General features: G+C 43.9%; 1 protein-coding gene across 10 annotated transcripts; it reads left to right on the plus strand.

Moving 5' to 3' along the window:
- The first annotated feature begins 6,494 nt into the window (after positions 1 to 6,494).
- NCOA4 (nuclear receptor coactivator 4) lies at positions 6,495 to 17,778 on the plus strand. Of its 10 annotated transcripts, none has more exons than XM_035538575.2 (10): positions 6,495 to 6,546; positions 10,706 to 10,859; positions 11,302 to 11,442; positions 11,566 to 11,654; positions 12,128 to 12,236; positions 12,828 to 12,899; positions 13,557 to 13,700; positions 13,916 to 14,920; positions 15,196 to 15,285; positions 15,978 to 17,778. In XM_035538575.2, the coding sequence occupies exons 2-10, from the start codon at positions 10,719 to 10,721 to the stop codon at positions 15,981 to 15,983; spliced, it is 1,797 nt and encodes a 598-aa protein (XP_035394468.1). In that variant the 5' UTR covers positions 6,495 to 6,546; positions 10,706 to 10,718; the 3' UTR covers positions 15,984 to 17,778. The 10 variants fall into 10 exon arrangements, with proteins under 10 accessions (XP_035394468.1, XP_035394436.1, XP_035394463.1 ...); XM_035538543.1 differs by having other exon boundaries at positions 6,504 to 6,546; positions 13,554 to 13,700; XM_035538570.1 differs by lacking the exon at positions 6,495 to 6,546 and adding an exon at positions 7,086 to 7,193.
- The last annotated feature ends 541 nt before the right edge of the window (positions 17,779 to 18,319 follow it).

Below are 18,319 nucleotides of genomic sequence, written 5' to 3' on the forward strand. Positions count from 1 at the left end.
GTTTTCACCAAAGTACAGCTCAAAATAAGATTTGTTCTGAGTGCAGTAGTTATACAGGCAGGTTAAGGGATCTCTCTTCTCTCCAAAACAATTTTGTAACGCAAACAAAAAATTCCCATTGAGAAACCTTTTATTATACTGTAATACAGATGTAGTGCAGAGCCTGTTTGAAGTGAAAGAATTGTCAAGAAACCTGTTGGTAACAAAAATAGTGTTTGTATCTGTGGATTTCCTATGATTTTGGAAAGGTTTAAAATACAAGACGTTAGTGCACATTTGGAAAAAAACCCTACTCATCTGAATGTTAACTACATGGGTAAAATAAGTTGGTTTATTTGTATGGTGGATGCCTGTTTAAAAAAAAAAAAGATTCATTGCATTTGGGTTCATTTTTTTAAATTTAAATACAACCAGGTTGTACATTACATATTCTTCATGTTAGATCTCTGTTCAAGTGTTAACTCTTGTAAATGTGAGAACTACCTCTGTTTTTGAATGCTTTCTAACTTAGGAAAATCAAAATCCGTTTAATTCTACTTATATGTAAAGTAGAAGGAAAGTAGAAGGAAGACGTTCTAGATTTATAGTTGAGTGGATCAATGCTAAATCTAGATGCTTGTCAAGCAAGGGTGAAATCAGAGTGTATACTTGTCTTGAGCCCATTTGAAAAACAGTTAAATTGGGGCTGCCTTTGGTACAAATCCTCAGTTTCCAGAACTGGCAACTTTAACACTTTTGCTATGGTGCTCTTTCCTTTGAAACATAGGAACAGCCACCTGCAAATGAAGTATTCCAAATGCGGTAAGTCATCCCTGCACGGTAACTAATGTCTCTAGAAGGACTGAACTGCAAATGCTGCTTGATGGCTATGGGACTGATAATGGGCTGAGATGCTTAGGTCAGTGGTTCAGCACAAATAGCGAAGGGAATTGATAATATCAGTATGCTGATGAAATAGCTCTGAAGAAGTTATAATAATTAATTTCACTCAATTATTGTCTTATAGTAATAAAGGAGATGTGTCACCATATTTACTGTTACTGTTCCCAGAGGAGAGGCCAAAACCTGTCAGACATTTGCTGCTGGCTGAGTTCACTATCATTGCACACGTGTAATTTGAGATCATCTTTGGCTATAGGGTTAATAGCTAAAGTAGAGACTGTTTTTCTTAATGCTTTAAATAAAAACTTTCCATAGTTAATTCATTCAAATAATAAAAAAAAAAAAGAAATAAAACTACCCTGAAGAGTTGCTTAGTCAATGTCATACCAGTTAGTTCTAAAACCATTGCTTTTATTTATTTGGTTTTCTCTGGCAAGTTTAATTTGCTTTTGGCCTTATGTTGCTGGAAGTGATCTTTCAGTTGCTAGCTGTTACAGCCTGGATCCTGAGCTGGTTCTGTTAAGGATGGCCACAAATCTCACCCTTTTTCTTCTTTTGCTTTAGGAACATCTGTGCTAGAATAAGCTTCTCTTCACTTCTGGACGTAGCTTGAGAAACTGTGTCCTGTACAGCTGAGCCAAAAGGCCCCACAGAGCAATGCTGCTCCCAGTCTGCTGAGACTGGAGTGAGTGGGGAGGAAAATGCAATCAGCTGTTCTGTGCCTAGCTGTAATCACAGATTTTTCAGAGGAAAAAAAAGTATCTCCACTGTATGGCCTGAGGAATGTATTTCTTCCTGATCGCTTCTCTGCTTATAGACAGTAAGAAATGATGGCAAGCTGGACTAATTGCATTATTGGATAGACATTTAGTCTTTTAAATCCAAAGCAGTAATGACCTGTCTGGAGACATGCTGAGGTAAGAGGCCTTCTGGAAGGATGTTTTTCCTTGTTAAAGATAGAGTAATACAAACTGTGAAACTGTGCAGCTTTGCTCAGGAGAAGCAATGTGTGGTGAGGTTAGAATAAAGCGGAGTCTCTGGGCAGAGACAAGACCAGGAATCCTGGCACCAAGCATGGAGGGCTGGGTGACCTCAGACGCTGCTAGCCCCCTCTTCTGGGAGCTTTTCCAACTGTGAAATTGCAATGTTAATACTTCGTTGCCATCTGTTCCTTTCAGACATGTTGAGATGATTAATTTGTCTTCCTAAGCCCCTTGAAAATGAAAGCAGTCTATTAGGGCTAAGTAATACTGTTAATTGGCAAAAGAGAGGGAGGCAGCATGTGGGTTTATGAGGTGGAAATAAATCATTCTAATCAACTCCTGCCATACCAGTTAAATAACCTGACTGCATCAGTCATTTGTGCTTTTCCCTTTTAGGAGACTAAGTGAGAAGAGAGAGTTTTGGTTTGTAAGCTGTCTTTCGTTTCCTGCTATTCAGAACTATAGATCTGAGATGATGACAACAACATGCCTATTGAGATTCTTTCCAAAGCCTTGTTATTTAAATAGGTCACAAGATCCAGCTGGCTCTTTGCAAATAAGGAGACTAATGCCTGTGAGCCTCTGGGTAGAGCCCTGGGCAGCTCGTGTCCGCAGCTGAGAGATGGGGCAGTGGTGCTTTCTGGTGATCTCGCAGTCAGTGGCAGCCTGCTCCCCTGCTCTCTAAAGGGACTAGCTCTAGAGAGCCACATGGTTTGTGAAGGGGAAGTGATGGGTACGTTCTGTGGGTTAATGGGAATTTTGTTCCTTTTCTCACTCATAAAGAAGCTTGCAGCCAAAAATTCTGCCCAGTATAAAAATGGGTGTGCTCCTTTTTCACCTATGTAAGCTAAAACAAGCATACCCATTTTGTGGGGCAGCACCTCTACACCCAAAAAAATGGTGATGCTGAGTTATTTCTTCTTCCAGAAGATGCTTTGCAAAGAGGTCCTTGGAGAGGGGCTGAACTGTGAAGTCCTGGTGCAGGACTAAGTACCCAGTCTCTCATGGCTGACTGGCAGCAGAGAAGGAAATGGGTGTTCAGCTGTTGGTACAGTCACTTGGATGTCCAGCTTCCATTTTTCTCAGTCGCTGCAAATGCTGGGTCGTGAGTTGACAGCCATCATGTGTCCAAGGGCCAGTGTGTTCAGATAGCAGAGTACTAAGCTGTAGCTTTTAAGTCTTTAGGAGCATTAATCCTATCAAATATGTGACCTAAACAGATGTCATCTATCTTATTATCAGCCTTTCAATACACTACAGCTATGCCACTCAGACAGCATGTGAAGGAAGCTTAGGAAACACAGAGGAAAGCCCAAGCGAGGAAATGACACTGCAAACCTCCATCCTGTTCCAACCCCCTCCTGCTCGCTTCCTGGCAAAAAAAAAAAAGGCAACTCCAACAACAATGCTGCTCGTGTGGCTGTGTCTCAGCAATGTAGTAAAGGAGAGATTTTTGTCCCCCTTGCAGTTAAAGGTAGCATTATTTCACAAATCTGGATCAAGAGCCTTCCATGAAGTAACGCGCAGGGATGCTGCTGGCCAGAATACATCTCCTAGCTCCACCTGGTGCTCAGCAGCTGGCACGCCGCCTGGCAGTACAGACCCACTCCTCCCAGTTTTATGGTCCCTGCTTCTCTTCTGCAACTTGAACTGTAAAGCAGAGATGGGTTCACAGCTCCCTGTGCAGTGAACCTTGCAGAAACACCCTCTTGTTTGTGCCTTCCAGTGCAAAACTGCTGACGAGCAGCTCTCTGCTGCGTGCTAAGCAGGCAGAACCATCGGGGCTTGGGTGGTGTGATCTGAGCTGCGCTGTACTGTCCTGACAGCAGGAGCTGGCCTTTCTGGTCCTTCCCCTGCCACAGACACTTCACCATCAGTAATGATACATGCATAAAAAGTCAGTCCCTTCTCTCTTTGCAATAGTTGCAGATAATTTACTTGCCCTGCTGCTAGCACTGGCTGTACTGCAAGTTTCTTCACCCCACATTGGGACTGAGCTGAAATCCCTGCATGCACATAAGTTTAATGCTGCCTTGTGGTCATGTTGTCTGGAAAACCCTACAAATGCTATTGCCTCTGAGACTCCAATTTCAGGCAAGCCTGTACATTAATTTGAATTTATGGTGTTATGGTTTGTGTTGTTCATTTCTTCCTTGTTTTCAGTGATCTGTATTTGTTAAGTGTTATGACTTTTCAGCATCAACCTCACTCTAACAGAGTTATGGGTTAATTTAGTGCCATGCTGCTGTAGTTGCTTTCTTAAAAAGGAACTTGGAAAAGATAAGTGTTTCTGAAAAAGCAGAAGAGACCTGTTTTGATTGCATAATGTCCGTTGTTCAGCAAACCACTTCTGTCAAATAAAAGCAAACCCTAGAGCCATAACATAGCAAAGCTGTCAGATAAAGCAGCCCTTGTGCCTTAAGCCTATGTTGGGACTCCTTTCCTGTTCCAGTTCTGGCTGGAGTGTGTGTGTGTATTTTTATATATATATATATATATATATATATGCATATGAGGAAAAACTCACAGCTGTTTCACTACAGTTTGAATCTGTTTGTGATAGATCTGAAGTAGGCTGAAGCTTTGTAAAAACCAGTTTTAGGTGCGTACAACGTCAAATCTAACTCTGTTCACATGCCTCCCTCCCTGCCTTTGTGAGCCTGTTGGTGCTGTGTGTGAGCGCTGACAGAGAGCCCCTGCCCAGGGCTGCAGAAAGTAGGGCCCTGGCTCTCCGCTGCTCTCACCTCCCCAGCAGCCCTGCTCCTGCCTTCCAGTACAGGCACTTCTCTGGCAGGGGCAACCCACCTGGGTCACCAGCTCCACACCTTCCCCACACCCAGGAGCTAGATCCAGCCTTTGTGCTGCAGGCACCATGGCAGCAGTGTTCAGGATGCTTTGTGTCTTTTCCTCCTCAGGTTCTCATTCAAGATTTTTGTTGTTTCTCTCACAGAAACATGGAGTATCTGGGTATTTTATGGCTCTACGTGACGTAAAGTATTTCTCTCAAGTGGGGACATGAAAATTGGAGACTCCTACCCAGTACCAGACACTAACCCTTTCCTGCATCGTTTTCCTGACTTTCTAGCTTTGCAGAAGCCAAATGTCTTTTGCCAAAAACAATTAATAATAACCTGATCTAGTTTAAGTTCATCCCTCCGAACCCTGCCATAACAAGCAGGAGGTAATAGATGATTTGGAGAAATACACTGTGCAGGAGTACTTTTCTTTTTTAAATGCTTTTTATATTTCTAGTCTAGATGCAAAGTGAGTCTCTGGGAACAGTGTTTCAGAGATGATGTCCTGAGGCCATTGGAAACTTTGTGTTCGATAACTGGGCACAAAACTGATTGCTTGCCCTTAGCCTGCCTCTGAGCTATCCTCAAAGTAGCCAAACAGAAATCAGCTGTCCGGCCCTGTCCCCCAAGCCAGTCAATTGCAGGGTGAAAAACACAACCCTTACGTTTGGCTTGCAACCCAAAATCCAGCTCTTCAGGAAACTAGATTCCTGAAATGTGAGCAGTGAGCTCTACACTCACATGGTAAGCTTTTCCATTGATGTTCTGACTTCTTAACGTTACAGCATTTTTAACATCCCAAGTGTGCTGTGTACTTATTAAAAAATGACTGTAGCATATACAGGATATTACAAAGGATTTGTTTACTCGACTCCTTCCTTGCTGTTTTAAGTTGTCGGAGCCACTGAGTCTGGGATCAGTGAACCACTGTTGGGATATGACTTTGCTTATTGAATGTATTTCTCTGTGTATTCTAGACTGGCCAGCACACTGGCAGAGAGTATTTTCAGCCAAATGCCACAGGGACAATTCCGTCAGACGCTAAAGCAAAGCAGTAGTCTTGGCCTTGGAAGTCTAGCTACAGCTATGCACAGCCTTTATGACAATTTTTCAGTGACACAAATAGCGTGCATTGGAAGTGGCTGCTGTTGAAGCAGTTACTGACAAATAATACTTCATGTGGGCAAGTTTTTGTCTGGCTTTGGGCCATGCCTGCTTACACGGAAGACATGGTCAAACCTATTGTAGTCCCACAAAACATATACAGGAATTCCTCTCATTTGTAAAGCACGGTGAGTAGCACTACGTATACATCATATCTGAACTGAAGCTGCTTTCCACTTGGTAACTGGACAGATGTAATTTCTGGCCATTATCGAATCTCCTGTATCTGCAGAAGCTTACGTGTGTATGAAGTGGTCACTGTTTGAGATGCTTCTCCCAGCTGAAGCTTTGGAGGCTTTCAGGAGAGAAAAATTAAGGGGAAAAAAAAAAGGCAGGAAAAGTTGGGTGAGGATTAAAATGACTGTACCTGTGGTTTTGTTTTACTTTCATTGCATACATGAAGTACATCTATAAAGTACACAAATACTTCCCTCTACCATTTAGGACCACCAGCTGCTGCCTGCCCAGCACCAGCACTAGGGGACAGCTGCAGATGGACGTGGTGTAGGGCTGTGGGGCTGCTGGCAGGGGACCAAGTGCAGGCCTCAGGGAGGGATATGTAACCACACCACCTGCAGCTGGGGTTGTGGAGACAAAGCAAACACTTTCCTGTTCGCCTGCAACGATGACTCTTCTCTAATTTCTGCTGCGCTGTGGGCCCGCTAGAGGTGCCACTGTCCTGTCTGTCAGACAGCCCCAGTGCCGGCTGAGCTGCAGAGAAGGTACGTTACGTTACGGGGGGCTGAACGCAGCGCCAACACAGCTGATTCCCTTCCGTTAAATTACTGCCGTTAGAGGTCCGGTCTAAGTGAGTGCCAAGAACATTCGTTTAAAGTGTGCGCATAAGCCCTGTACGATTTGCAAAGAAAATCGTTGTAGCACCGAGCATTCCTCAAGTGCTTTGCTGTGGCTGGGGCAGAGGCACGGGGTGCAGCAGAGCGGTCTCTAGGAGACCCCGCTCCCGCTTCTCCTTGGAGCCCCTGATCAGAGGGGGGAAGCGGGGCTGAATGCCCCTGCCCGTCCTGCCGGGTGCCCGCCGAGGGGCACAGCGGGGCCCTGAGTGCCGGTGCCCCGTGGGGCTTCGCGTTCGTTCCCTTAACCCCCCCACGCCGGGTGCCCCGGCACGGGCCGTGTCCGCTGCCCCCCCCCTCCCGCCCGCGCGGCGCGGCCGCCATTTTGTCTCTCCGCAGCCCCGCGTCGCGCTGCGCGCCCCTCCCGCCATGGCGGCGCCACCCGGCGCTGCAGCCGCTCCGCCGCGCCGCCAGGGGGCGGGGCGGGTCGGGGCGGGGCGGGGCTCTCGCGAGAGCAGCCCAGGGGCGCCGTTGAGCCGCGGCGCCGTCAGCCCGAGGGAGCGATCCGCGGCCGCACGGTGAGGGACGGCACGGCACGGCACGGGGAGACGGGGCCGGGATGGGGGGGCGAGCCCTGCGCGGAGCCGCGGCGGCTGCACGGCGCCGGGGGCTGCGGGGCGGGCGGGTACCGTCGGCCTCGGGCCCGGCGTGCCGCGGGGCTCAGGGACGGGCTGAGCCGGGAGCCGGGCCGCTCGCCGGCGGCGCGGAGGAGGCGGCCGGCAGCAGCGAGCCGCCGTAACGCTGCGCGCGGGGTGCGCGGCCAGGGGCAGCGCCGCCTGTGGGGCCGTGTGCCTCGGGCAGAGCCAGGCGTTTGGCCGGCGCTTTTCCAGGGGGCGTTAAGCGCAGAAGTCCGGGCGGCGGTTGTGCTGTAACGTAAGGCCGCGCCGGTGAGACCTCCCCGCTCCGGGACGTCGGCCCTGCTGTGTGCGCTGCAGGGCAGGGCCCTTCCAGGCCTCGGCTTCCCGGAGCGTTGGGATCCCAGCCGCGTCCAGCACGGTGCCGCTCCCCGGGCGGCCCCAACGCGCAGCTGGGGCCGGCGGCACGGGGCTGCCGCTTGAGGTTGGGGAAATGCCCTGCCCGAGGCTTACTGCTCCTTGCCGCGCTGTTTCAGTTTCTCTCTTACTTACAACTGCTGCAGCTCGCTTTCTGCAAAAGGCTTGACTTACAAAATACGGGGTATGCAGCCGTTCCGCAGTAACATAATGCCCCTGGATGAGGCTCCGCACAGGTACTTGTCTGTGACGTTGGTGCTGTGCTCTATACAATGCTTGTTATTTTTGGATTTAAATGGAAATTTCTGAGATTCGGCTCTTATGCCTACAGTACTTTTCTCCCTGACCACAACTCCCACGTGCCTAATTTGGGATAGTTCGTGAAGAGGAACGCCTGTTTTTGGTGGGGCAGTATGGAAACGAAGAGGGCTTTCAGGTCAAACAGGCCAGCTGGTGTGAAACCACATGAAGCCAGGTCGGTGAGACCTCGGGAACAGGCTGGCCCTGGCAGCTCCAAGAAATCATTCCGTATTTATAAATAGTCTCTTAAACGCCAGTTTTGTTCGGGACAGCCTCCTAGTAAGGGCTCAGGAAGGTCATCTTTTGAGGGTTTGCACCATCCACTGGAAATGGAAAACAAGGATCTTTTCAGCAGCAGCTGGGATGGTTGTGCTGAAAGTGAAAAGCCAGTAAAACCAGTTTTCTGACAGCCTGTTAGCAAGCTGTGTGGGAAGAAAGGTTGTCCTCTGCTCCCAGCTGCACTATACATAATTACAGTCTTAAAGAACAATTTTTGTCCGGGAGCTTGAACAACAAAGAAAATCAAAAGATCTGGAGGCTGAGATTATACAGAGCATTAAGAGGGGTGAAGCTGTCACCACCAGCTTTAGCTGAAGGGGTTTTGTAACTGCTGAAGTTTTTAGGTACTGAGAAACAGACAATTTTTTAAAAAAACTTTTTTTTCCCCCCATAAAGACTAGTAAGTATTTTATTAGCAGCAATAACACTATCTTCAAGCCTTGTTCAGGCATGTTGTTGTTTTCTAGCCTCAACTTCTCCCCTGATTACGTGCACAGAGGCGTGCTGCCTTATCAGCCCGTGGGGCTGCTGGATGCGCCCTGTGCCTCTGGGGCCACCGGTGGTGGCAGGGGTGGTGGAGCGGGGCCTCATGGTGTCCCTTGGGCTGGGGGAGTTGAGCTGAGGAGCGAGAGACGGCTGTCAGCCTCGGCTGGGATACTGCTTGCAGCGGCTGCGGTCTGACGAAGTGAAAGAACGGCCATTTTATAGGGGCTGCAGGGAGACACTGTTAGTGCCGGAGAGAGACTCCTGCACAACAAAGACGAAAAAAAGAAAGTATTTTCAGAGATCATTAGGGGACCACGTGGGCGTTTCTTAAATTTGCCTGTGCCAGGATGAAGTTGCTAATCTACATTGTAAAAACTGAAGCAGCTTTTCTTCAGGCTTCCTGCAGAATTCCCCAGTGACATAAATTCAGAAAATGTTTAAATAGCAGTGCGGTATACTTTGCTCCGACTTGGCATTTGTAGATACGTGCTTAACGTCATTGGCACGACAGTCCTTTAAGTGCATTATTTATGCTGTAAGTAAGCAAGGCAATTACTTTTAGCCTTTCAGACTTTGACTGTAGTTGTTGCATAAGAATATAATCAAAAAAATATTTTTTTTTCTTTTGAGTATACGACAGCTTTGAATATATCTAGTGTCATTGTTTTCTTGGCTGGGTATCTCCCTGCCTTTGTATTATTAATTTTAGATTACTTCTGAGAGCTGGGCTCCCATTTAGGTTTTCCTGCAGGATGTACGTCAGACAGTGGATGTATATTTAAGCATTTGGATCATACAGGTACAGCCATCCAAAACAAGAGGGGCAAGAAGCAGCTCTGTTGGTTCATGTTGTATTTTCTTGTTGTATATTCATGTTGTAAACTGCAGTTGTTGGATTGCAGTTTGTGCAGTTGTGGAGCTTGGCAGTTGCGGATTAACTAGCTGCTCAGTAACACGAGCTCTGTGGTTTTGTTGTATTCGGAATACTTTGCGAGTTCTCTCCAGTGGGGTGTTGAAATCTATGTAATATTTTGATTGATAGATATGAACCTTTTAATTCTGCTGAGGGTTTCCATAGCTGTTATTGCTGAGTACGTGTTTTAACATTTTAAATGGTGTGTTTTCTACAAATCTGAAGTTCAGAGATCGTGTGAAATCCTTCAGGAATCCTGTGAAACTGAACAGGACAATTGAAACTCTTGGGTAACAAATACCCACTATTTAGAAAACATGTTTTTACTGATGCTTCCCATTTTTTCACTTAAAATCTATATTTAGCTTTTTTTCCTTATTTCCAAAATCCTTACTAGCATAACTTCTTAGAAATTTTGTATCTGAGTCCTTTTTCCTTGAGGATATGCTGAAGCTAAGTAAGTTACTAAGGCTGTGACCATAACAAAAATAATGGGCAGCCACAGTAAGTTTTGGCCCTTGCAACTTAGTAAAGAGTGGTCTGTGTATCAGTGCTTGGTTTTTGAGCTGATCAGACTGTATAAGAGTTTTCTTATTTATGAGGGAATTTAAGGGAGATGGTTAAATTGCCTGCAGGTGGAAAAAGGGTGACTCAAATAGTGACTGCCCCTTGCCAGGCCATTCTTCCCGAGCTCCCGCAGGTCTGCTGAACCCTACCCAGATCAGCTCCCAACTGCTGGAGTCTGCTGGCTAGGCACAAATGCCAGAGGAATGTGAGCAGCAGGGAGGATTGCCTAAGCTCCTGTGGTTGGACCTGTTGTCAAGGATCTGTTGGTTTTCCGGTGGTTGCGTAAATTCCCTGGGCCAAGGCATTTCGAGAGACTGGTGTCACTTGCGCAGAAAGCTTCAACTGTGTTCAGAAAACTTGCGTCGGTGTAGGCTCTTAGGCTTTTTTGTTCACCTTAATAGTGAAGCAGTGCAGATGGTTCTTCATATGATGCCAGTCTTCTTCCCTTAAAGAGGAATAGAAACTATTAAGATTTTTGTTTGTCCTATATTAGGAACACTCTAAGAATGAGTCCACCACAAGATAGAAGTAGAAATTCCTGCAGCAGCGAGCCACTGGCGAAGTGCCTTCAAGCAAAGAAGGACTTGGAAGCAGCTATATCTGGAATTGTCAAAGCTGAGCAACAGATTAAAGAGAACTGGCGGGAGGTAATTTTTAATTCATTAGAATGCATTAATAACTAATACGACTTTGATGACAGTTTTAATTACTCTAGAGTACTTTATCATATGATGATGGTACGAAATCTCCCTAGAGACAGGCAAGTATCTTGGTGTATAACTTGGGCGTGTTTTTGATAAAGTTACTCCTATGCTACTAGCTTAGGCACGCAGAATTTTCTGTAGCTGTTGGCTGAAACATCAGAATAGAGAGAGATTGCAAACAACCCTGTTATTTGATACTCCTTCAGAGGTAGCCTTGGAACTTGCACTGCCTTGGTGAGTCATGTGCTGTGGGCAACTGCGGTTAGCGTTTGAGAAATAAATTGGTACAGAAATACCACTTCTCTGTGGCAAATATTTTGTAATTAGCACAGTATATGCTTGTTGTGTGACAGATATTACAGAAGTGGTACCTGTTGCCTTACAGGTAAAAGCTAAGATTCACAGCCACATAAGTCGCCACCTGGAATGCCTGCGCAGTCGTGAAGTTTGGCTGTTCGAGCAGGTAGATCTCATTCAGCAGCTGAAAGAGGAAGCGTTGCAGCAGCAAGCTCAGCAGCTGTATTGGGTAAGATCTGGCTGCAAATTGATTTTGTTGCACTGAGATTTTTAAATAAACTGTCTCTGCAAGTATTTTCTCCATTGTAACTTTAGAAGCGAAAACAGTAATGTGTGTTTTGTCTTTGTGCAGTATTTGGGACAGTTCAATTGCCTTATTCATCAGCTGGAACGCTCCTACAGTAACGAACTAGCAAACCAGATTTCAGTTTGTCTGGAGAGGTAAACATTGTCTCTGCAAGCTAACACAGTTGATATTTATTTTGACTTTGAATTTAATCCAATTTGTGATTCTAGGAGAACTAATAATAGATCTAATTCATAATAATAGTTCCTAGAAGTAAGATCTTTAAAGCAGTCTGAAGTATGATTCCTCTCATCTTTATCAGATTGAAAAACCCAAAACAGAATCATGAAAAGCAGTGGGTGTGGACATGCAGATTTTTTCATATATTAATTGTTGAAATACGAAGGAAAAAGTTGTGTTTTGTTGGCTGTTTACTTTCTTCATGGTTTGTGAACAGGCACCTCCCTATTTTTGTGCAAACAGTAAAAATCTTTCAGTTAATTAGTACCAAGTCACTTTGGAAACCTTATGAAATAACAGACTGATTTCCCAAAACGTGACAGATGACATGTATAAGGTTGCAATTTTTTTTTTTAACGTTTCTGTAACTACCATCTTATTCTTTCAGACTGGAAAGTCTTACTCTTAAACCAGAGGAGTCTTCTGTCCTGAATTTTGAGGCTGACACATCCTACCTTCGCCAGGCTATTACCTCATTTGGTTCAATTAAAACAATGGTAAGCATCAAGACTTTCCTGGACTGCAATACTTCATACCCATGTATAAATGTATATATAGGCAGTATTGCAATATATTCCAAGTGGTATTTCCACTTTCAGTTAGAGCTTGAATAAATCTTGTGTACAAGTCATATAGTTCTAGCTGTGTAATACATACACAGTGTTTTATTAATTATGCACCTAATTGTGATTTTCCCTGAGCTTAGATCTAGTTTTGTATATGTTACTTTGATATTTTGGCAGAAACGGAGGGAATTATGGTTCCAGCAAGTGAAAAACTAATGTTAATATTTTCTTTAGATGTTAATACTTATATTGCAGAAAGCCATCTATGATGTATAAATATTTTGGGATTCTTATGTAAGCAGTGTATCTTCTGTATTATTAGAGATAATTCTCTTAAAAGGCAGTAGAATGGAAGTAATATTTTTAGAACAAATCTTTGTGTTTTTTAAATGTTGAGAAAATTATTAGCTATAAAGAGCGACCAGCTCTAACTGCGCTTTGCTTCTGCTTCATTGTAGAAATCATCCTAGAAACTGGATAAAATTGAGATTTAAATTGAATTTTACTCTTCTTTCCTTATAGCAAACCTCGGAGAGAGAGAATGCTTCTCCCTGGTTCCCAGGGCAGAATTTTGCCCTAGTGAACTGTGAGCAGGTAAGATTAGGACTTGTATCTGCGAACATTTCACTGTAAGCAGTGGTAAAAGTAGAACTCAGGCACAGTATGTTAGCTTACTTGAGAAATGACTTCTGTTCATTAAGATGTTTGAGCAGCTAGTAGCAGTTGCTGTGGTAAGCATTAATGATCTGATGTTCTAGCTGCTCCAAGAACAGACATGCAAGGAGATACGTGAACGTGGAGTTTGGTTGTCAGTCAAAATGTTTTAACCGAGTGTTGTTGCGTCAGGGCTTGGAACTATCCAATGAGGTTTAATCCAGGAGTTCATGGGAAACAGGATGTTGGGCTCTGCACAGAAACAGTGTCAGTGAACATGCAGAAAGTAGCAAATTAGTAAGGGGAAGTGTGGTCAAAAGGAGTGTTATGGCTGGATTATGCATCAGAACTGTGCCTTGTAGAAGTTGTCTTTTCCTTTCTTATCATTCCTTCTCTGAGTAATCTAGGATCCCAAAACAATCCGTTGGTGTGAAGTCATACAGGTAATTGAAGATTTTTTTTTCTTAACCAGAAGGAACTTAGGGTTTTTCTTTTGTTTCAGAAATACTGATTTGATGTATTGACCATTTTGATATTCACCATCAATTGCCTCAGCAATTACACACTTCCATAACCAAGAATGTTTTTTACCAGCAGAAAACATTGTGTGGGACAGTGGGTGCCTCACTTGCTGACTGGTTACTTGGAAGCAGACCTGTGGGTGTTTGCCAGGCTCCATATATTCCCAGCACCAATCTTGAAGAATGGGTTACCCAGAAATGTGTGTCGGAACCCAGCCAGGTACGCCTTTTATGCACTAACCTAGTTTAATAAAGGGGACAGTGATTGGAGATGCAATACGGTGGGAATTAAATCTTCATTAATTCTCTTCACTCTGCCTCATGCTCCAGTAATACTTTTGCACTTACCAGAATATTCCAAGTTAAAACTGTGCCAACAGTTACTGAACATTGTCTTTTAGTGCTAATAAATGCATTTTGATGTGTTTTTACTAGGATTTAAGTTCTTCCAAAGTCTGTTATTTTGAGCAAGCCTGGGGAAATCTGAAAGATTTGGAAAACTGGCTCCTGCAGAATCACCAGCATGATGTTGCTGGGAAGACAGATTCCCCTGCTCGCAAGGACTCCACCTCTACTTTCAACTCATCCTTTTCCATGGAAAAGGTGGAGGAATTGGAATGCCTTGAACAAGAAGAGGTGGACCTTTCTGACTGGCTGCTTACGCCTGAGGTGGAAAATGGAAGTAGTGCTTCAGATGAGAAATGGAAGAATGAATTCAAACCTTTTAGGGAAGAATTTAATTTGAATGATTGGCTCCTCAAAGCTGAAACGTGTACCAGTTGTTGTGGCAGCCAGATCAAAAGCGTGGAAATTGAAAACCTGGGAAATCTGAAGTGCCTGAATGAGCATCTTGATGGAAAGAAATCACCCACTACATCTGCCGTAAATGCTTGGCTTCTTCAGCATCCCCAGGCCCCTTTCAAAGTGGAAGATGTGTGCAAAGCTAATGAGCTGTGCACCAGCTTTTCAGAGTGCGTGTGTGATGAAAACTGTGGAAAAGTGGCTCTATGTAAATGGCTTCTGAAGAAGGAAGGGAAGGATAAAAACGGAGTTCCAGTAAGCCAGAAAGCTGTGCCAAAGCCTGAGCATGAGAAGACAAAGCCTGTTGCCAATACCTGGCTTAACCCCTCACAGCAGCTTGCAGGGGAGCCTGTTAGCGTAGAGAAAGTGGATTATTCAGCAGAGATAGCAGAACCATGGAAAGTACTGCTCGAAAGGCCTCTGACAAGCTGGCTAGCCAAGTCTGAGCACAAAACAGAAAGTGCAGAAGAAAAGGCAAGCAGGGAAAAAGCAAATAGTTTCAAGAGTCCTTTCGTAGACCTCTTGGCTCCATTCCACCTTCCCTTGAATGTAAACAGTTGGGTGTTGACTTCAAAGAACGTAGAAAATGCTAACCCACCTCCAGTGGAAGATAAATGGCTCCTACGCAAGAAAGCACAAGTGAGCATGCACATAAGTTTTTGCTACTCCTGTGTTTTAAGCTCTTTTAATGTTTTCAGCAATTATTACTTAAATTACTTAAATAATTAAGTAGATGAGGCCAGTGTTTAATATACAAAATTAATTCTGAAGTATTAATATATAGTCTAATAGTCTAAGTATTAATCTCAGAGGCTCAGGATTCAGTTTTTTCTTTACGAACACCTGACAATTTGAAGAGGCACTAGAATGTCTTTATGTTTAGCTATCATTAATTAAGGTGATTTCTTTTCCAGGAGTTTGGCCTTCCTACAGTTTGTGACCTTTTTGCCTGTATGAAGCTCAATGGAGATAACGAAAAATGGCTGTATCGCACTCCTTTACAGGTAGGATGCACAGAATGAATACCTGAGCCTAAACATAACTTGGGTACAGAATAGAGGAGGCAGCAGCTTTCATCTTTGGAGATCTATGAAAGTAATATTTAACAGCATCAAGATCAAAAAACGAGTAGATGTAGAACTTACTGACATGGTTTAATGGTGGATTTGGCAGTGCTTGGTTAGACTGGGCTAGCTGATTTAGAGGTCTTTTCTAGCCTAAATGATTTCTGTGATTCTGTAAGACTTCCTTCCCAAGCACCTTCTTAGCAGCTTGGACCATTCTTTTTTTTTTTTCATTACTCCTTTTCTCTTGATTCCAAGCCAGGAAGGGAATTGAGTTCTTGACTAGATCACAATTAAACATGGATATTTGGTGAAATCTTGGTAACTTCTGTTGTAACTAAAACATGCAATTCACTTCTAAATGTCTAGGCGACTTCTCATCTTGGTAGTGTATTTGCACCTGATGTCATGTTTGTCCTTTCTGCCAAGGCAACTCCTTATCATTGTTTTTAAAAATGAGAAAAGGCATTCTTCTTAGCAAGTAAGCGTACGTCAAACCCTAAAAGGCAAGATACCGAGTTCTAGAAACTGTTTTAGAATGATTTTTTCCAGTGTCTTATACATGCTTTTTCCAGAACTACTCTTTTCTGTTTATCATAGATTAAAAAGAATAATTCTATTTTAAATTTTAGATGTGAAGAACTGGAGGCATTGAAACTGTCCCCTTCCTGCTGATTAATTGCACATCATGCTGAGTGACTGCAGCCAGCTGATTTCTTGTGTTTGTGTTTAGCCGTCTGCTTCTTCTTCTAAAATTATAACAAAAAATATAGGAGTTATGGTGCAGAAGATGCCTCTTTGTTATGATTAATTCTGAAATGTAAACCCACTGAGCGTAAGCAATCTGACACTATAGAGGTATTAGTGAATTTGTATCTGTTACGGGACTACATGAATCTTCTTGTAATGGATCATCACTTGAAGTGTACTGAAGCCAGTGCAAGTACAAAGCAGAATCTCTGGTGCTGTCAAATGTCCACTGTTGGCATCAACTTCAGAAATGTTGCATTTACTTTCAGCTGCTACAACTTCGATGTGGGTTGGGTTCCAGCTTACTGGGGTTGTGAGGTAGCTTAGGCTGTATTTGGAAGCAATTTTTTTTATTGAGCAGTTGCTTACTATAAAGGTTTTGCTTGCATCGTGTATTGCTGTCTCCCAGCTGAGTATGTGTAGTCTAGATTTTGAAAAATACATGAATCTGTGGGACCTGACACACGACAGGAGACTTGGAAACATAGTCCTAAAATAAAACTTTCTTGCAACTTTTTGAGCCAGTCAGAGGACAGGGTGGACATGGGTTTGTCAAAGAAATAGGACAAAGTTGGATTGATGGGCTTTCCTAGAGTATTCACTTTCAAGCATCAGTAGATTCAGAATCTACTGTGTCCCCAGCATTCAGTAACTATGTGAATTTCACTGGGACAGCTGTAAAAATGAAACATGTATGTTTCTGCTAGTTTTAGATAATTCAGAATGAACTTCTGTTGACTAAGCCACTGGAAAACAGGCATCTTAGCCACGTGGTATTTAAAGGTAATACTTGGGGAATCAGATGCTTTCTCATCAGATTGCTGAGTTAGTGCTTCCCAATTAAAACATCAAACTGTGGATCCCACTGTCTATTCCATTGTAATGTTTTAGCTGTGGAATTTTATTGTTATACATATAAAAGTGGGGTTCCAATAACTCTGATCCTTATACCTGTGGACATATGAACACTATCTCTTTAGGTATTTAACATTTTGAGTCCATAGGAAAAAAAAAAAAAGCAGTCAGATGGAAAGGTGGATCACATCCGTCAGTTTGCATGAAAAACTGTGAAGTTTTGTAGTTTCTGGTACAGCTTCCAGTTACTTTAGTCTTAATGACTACAAAAAATAGCTCCCCCTCCTCTCCATCACTGAAGCCTTCCTGAATATAAAAGTGGTTTCAATTCTTTACAATGCTGTAGAAAAGAAACTAGCAAGACCCAACACGTGAACACATTCCTGTCTGACACAACCTGTGTATTTGTTTAAGTTTTGAGATGGGTACACTGCACATCTGTAACTAGATCCCGAAAGGGCTTAACATCAGCGGACCACTAGGGGCTTGTACGTTAATAGTTGGGGCTTTCTACTGAAAGCAGAAAGATGGTTTTGAAGTTCTTTTCCCCTTTAAATGTGTCCTTGTTGCTGCACGGGAAGACTGCACTGTGACTAACTCCAATAATAGCCTAATTTGATTAGCAGTTGAACTTACTGAAGGTGACCGAAGTGCAGCCCACCTCCTGTAATTCCCTGTAGTCCTCATTGTGTGCTACCTTGTCAGTTTCATTGTAAGCCTTTCAAACTTGGGGGTATGTATTCCTTTACTTATTAACTGACTTATCACTAATTGATATTTATGTAAAACATCGATTAGTCTTTTCCATTAAAAATAATTGCAGCCAAAGCGTGTGATATGGCTTCTTTGTAAGGTGGTTAACAGAAGAACGCCGAGGAGACTTGTCCGGTTAACTTCTGCTCAGAGGCTGCCGCAGCAGCGTGCCCATCCCAGAGCAGGGTTCACGGCTTAGTTCTTTATGTGGCCGCTGCCCGCACGGCCGTGCAGCCGGCTTCTGCAGCTAGGGAACCCTGGTGCACGCCTGGCAGGCAGCCTCCTGTCTGCCTGCACTGGAACAGAAGCCCTTGGATGCTCAGCTGGTACAGCTAAAGCACCTGGCCTTTATTCAGGAGCTGCAAGAAACAGATTTAGACAGAATGGTGCATTTGAGTCTTATTGCCCTGAATATTTAAGGAGGATTTACAGATATATTTTTTAATATGTTTCAGTCCTCTTCTGTGGCTGGCAAACATACCTTGTCTGGCTGCCCAGTTGAAAGTTAGTCCTTCTCTAGCTCTTATGCTCTCCTTGTATTTGAATGTCAGTCTCTGGCGTATTTTGTTTCTCCTTTGAGGATTTTCTATTCCTTTAAGCTGCTCTGTACCCTGAA

This window comes from Cygnus atratus, chromosome 7, assembly GCF_013377495.2.
Source record: "Cygnus atratus isolate AKBS03 ecotype Queensland, Australia chromosome 7, CAtr_DNAZoo_HiC_assembly, whole genome shotgun sequence".
In the NCBI taxonomy this organism is placed as follows: Eukaryota; Metazoa; Chordata; class Aves; order Anseriformes; family Anatidae; genus Cygnus; species Cygnus atratus.